The following is a 4,031-nucleotide window of genomic DNA, read 5'->3' on the forward strand; positions in this document are numbered from 1 at the left end:
TAGAACCAGAAATATCATTTGACCCAGCAATCCCATTGCTGGGCATATACCCAAAGGGTTATAAATCATTCTACTATAAAGACATGTGCACACGTATGTTTATTGCAGCACTATTCACATTGGGTTGGAACCAACCCAAATGCCCATCAATGATAGACTGGATAAAGAAAATGTGGCACATATATACCATGGAATACTATGCAGCCATAAAAAGGATGAGCTAATGTCCTTTGCAGGGACATGGATGAAGCTGGAAACCATCATTCTTAGCAAAGTAACACAGGAACAGAAAACCAAACAATGTATGTTCTCACTCATAAGTGGGAGTTGAACAATGAGAACACATAGACACAGGGAGGGGAACATCACACACCAGGGCCTGTTGAGGGGTGGGGTACTAGGGGAGGGATAGCATTAGGACAAATACCTAATGTAGATGGCGGGTTGATGGGTGCAGCAAACCACCATGGCAGGTCTATACCTATGCAACAAACCTGCATGTTCTGCACATGTATCCTAGAACTTAAAGTATAACTAAAAAAAAAAAAAGGGAAAGTCAGTGTCATGCAGCACTATAGGATGTAAGGATGCCAAAACTCAAACTAATAAAGATAGGGGTTAAAATTCCTAATTCTCTGGTGTATTGGGTCTGGTGTGCTAAAATGGGCAACACTGTCAATTTGATTTTTATGCTAAACATTTAATTACATTGATCCCTATTAACACTCCACTCCAGTTATATTAAAGCCAGATTCCTGAGGAAGAACATGTTTTATGATAGGTATTGTTTTTATTCCAAATCTCAGTCCCTCAGATACCACAAAGTAATCATGCATTATCAGGACTCAAAGGAAAATAGAGAACATTCAGTTTAATTTCCTCATTACAAATGAGAATTCTGAAGCTCAGAAAGCAGGAAGGATAAACCTATGATAACATAGCAAGTAAGTAACAAAGGTCTCCTAACTTGAAGTTAGAAATCTTTCAGTTAACTATACTATGATTAAAGAATACTAAACCAACAGATTTCTCAACCATTGGGACCCATCATCAATTAAAATGTCATAAGTACTTCTGGGTTCTTGGCATCACATTAGATGCTTTATTAACAGTCTCTCCCTGACATGACCAAGCGCTTACTACTCAAATGGAAACACTGGCATCTAGCCTGAAGGGTCCAGAAAGAAACAAATAATTCACAGTTATCCCTTTTCCTCATAAAGTAAGTCAGTTTCATTATCAGGAATCTTGACAAGGTTTTGATGTTTCCCACCAAGTGCCAATGTCAAGCCATGACCATGAGTAGTTGCAAAAGCAGCAACGTGGTAGGACTAATAACTTAGATAGGTCACTTTGATTTCACCATGGAAATGGATTAGAGAAAAAGAAGGGCAAAGAAGTGAGCCTAGGAAAAAGCTCATATACTGGGAGAAAATAAAAAAGGCAAGAGGTTTAAAGCCTCAATTAAGTCCAAGAAGAGTCTGGTAGGAATAAGAATCAGGGAGCCAGAAAGATAGGCAAAATTCCCATTAAGGTTTTACAAATACAGATCTGGTGCTAATGAGGTCATAGTCAGGGATTAAACCCCAGATAGGATGGTTATTTTTTACATGTACTCCTATTGCTGCTGCTGCTATAAAAAGGCTATTTCACTTATTGAGCAATATTCTCTGCAACTCTCTATAATGATCTCACTTAATGCCCACCCTGTACAACTCTATGAGATAAATTAGATTCTCCTCACTTTGCAAATGAGGACATTGAAACAAAGAAATGTTAAGTAGGTTGCCTAAGGTTGCACAATCAGCAGCTGAGCTTAAAAATGCATTACTTTGTCTCCACAGCCCATGCTCTTAATCACCACTTCATGTTTTGCCATAGATCTTTAGCATTTTTACCTCAGTGCTAAGGGCAATTGTGGTACTTCTCAAAACTCATGTTTGTACCTGTTATGCTAAGCCACCTCCCCAAAATGTTTATCTTGCCTTTAATTTTCTACTCACTTTGTCCACAAGCCATTTAGTTTGTCCCACGACATGGTATGTCTTATTTCTTTGGTATAACCACACACAGGTTGTTGTTCTGTTTGCCAACTCAATTAAGATTGGTCATATGGCTGAAAATGAACTGCTGTTTTTAGAAATAGACTTTACCTTTTGCTGAATATTAAAAAAGTTACTACTTGTAGGCTCCTATCTAGGTATTGTCTCACTATATTTGTGCACCTGACATAAAAACAGATTATATATCTATATTTGTATGTATATAGCTTGATACTACCATATAGTTACTTGTTTTGTTGAGAGATATGTTCTTTGGGGCTCAGGAATGGTGTTATCATCACATATAATAACTTTTCCAAAGAGAGAGTTCTGGCGTTTTCCTTTGTATAATTTACTTCTAAAAAATGCATCTCTAAATTTAAAAAAGAAAATTATGTAAAATCATGTTATCTCAGTACTGCTCTAAGTACACAGACTGTAGCTGGGGCCAGATGGTATAGTCTTTAATTACTAAGATTATAAATCACAACAGGGAATTTTCCGTTCTTTAGCTAGGGCATGACTTTTCTCAGAGTATTCATGGTCATCTAATTTTAAAGAGAGCTGTAACACATTATGGGTGTGGGGCCAGGGAGCTTGGTGGGTTATAGTCCAGTGATAATGAGGCCACAATTACCAGACTTAATCCCTGGAAAGGCCAGATAACTCTCGGCTACTCACTCCAACATTAAATCTAAGCAGCTGTTTCACAGTGTGTGCCATTGGATTCAAGAGGCCTGGACAGGAAAGGGGGCAGGTGGCTTAAAACAAGCTCATTACTGTGGCTGGAAAAAACAACTTAACGTGCAAACTCTGCTAATGGTGTTTGATTGAGTGGCATCATCTTTCTTTACAAGGGACAGCACACAACACAGTGCATTTAAGAGCATTAAGTAGAACAAAGAGCACCTTCCACTGCTCCATAAACATTGTTCTTCACAAATGCTAATGTATTTCCAATCTCCTACATCACAAAGCCTTTTATAGAGCTCAGACTACATCTATTTAGTGCTTCATAGCAGTGTTCTACCTTGTGTGGCCCAAAATAGATCCGATGAAGAAGCAAATACTTTTGGGGTGGGTGGTCCTACCCAAAGAATCACTTCTATAAGCGCACTAGACACCACTCTTGCCCATAGTTTCCTGAACAACCAAAAAAAAAAAAAAAAAAAAAAAAAATCAGAGGTTTTATTCTCAGCACTCTGAGTTCTATGGTACACACTGCTTTGTCAGGTTCTCTAAATGATACTGTTATTCATCAAGTCTTTTAAGAAATAAGTTTCAAAGCTATTCATCTTCAATATGAGACTTTCATGTTACAGTAAGAAGAAAGGGACTTCTCACTGAGTAGCAGAGATATGTCTGAAAATACCTAATATTATATATTTAGTTTCTGAAGTCTTAAAACTAAAACTAATTTAGAGAGATGGGGACTGAGGCCTTGATTACACATGAGCTAGTAGCAAAATTTGTTTGCAATTATTGATGAATTGAACATATCATCATTCTATATAATGATATGATTGACAAAGATCCAGATGTTAGACAAAATTCCTTTGCTGAGATATATATCTACGTGTAAGAGAAAAATGATTTCAAGAAATGCTCCCATTGTCACTTTGTGTCAAACATAGCTGCATAGCTAATCTAACCTATGGAGAGATATAACATGCAACAAAGATACTTTGGCATTATAGACATGGACTACATTGGCTAATTAATTCTTCAGGATACCCTTTTGTTTTGCCACATGCTTTCTTGTTATAGTTCCTTTCTTATTTATTTTCCTTTTAAAAAAGTCAGTGTGGGAGTGTTTTTATTATAGTACTATAATCCCAAATAAGTGAATACAGCTGTGTTGGCAAAGGTGCAGGCAAACCGGCACTCTCATACATTGTTGATGGTGTGTTAAATAAACAAATCTCTAGGGACAGTAACTCAGAAAGAAAAATGCACGTATCCTTTTACATAACAATTCCACTTATTTGG

General features: G+C 37.1%; 1 protein-coding gene across 1 annotated transcript in view; it reads right to left on the bottom strand.

The window, feature by feature from the left end:
• LOC108522676 (serine/threonine-protein kinase PAK 3) overlaps nucleotides 1–2,038 on the bottom strand; it is a 40,859-nt gene extending 38,821 nt beyond the window's left edge. The window contains exon 1 of the mRNA XM_017863047.1: nucleotides 2,004–2,038. Coding sequence (XP_017718536.1) covers nucleotides 2,004–2,038 — 35 coding nt within the window. The remainder of the gene's footprint in view (nucleotides 1–2,003) is intronic.
• Between the last annotated feature and the right edge of the window lie 1,993 nt (nucleotides 2,039–4,031).

The sequence above is a fragment of the Rhinopithecus bieti genome, unplaced genomic scaffold, assembly GCF_001698545.2.
Source record: "Rhinopithecus bieti isolate Rb0 unplaced genomic scaffold, ASM169854v2 scaffold_68118, whole genome shotgun sequence".
Taxonomy (NCBI): domain Eukaryota; kingdom Metazoa; phylum Chordata; class Mammalia; order Primates; family Cercopithecidae; genus Rhinopithecus; species Rhinopithecus bieti.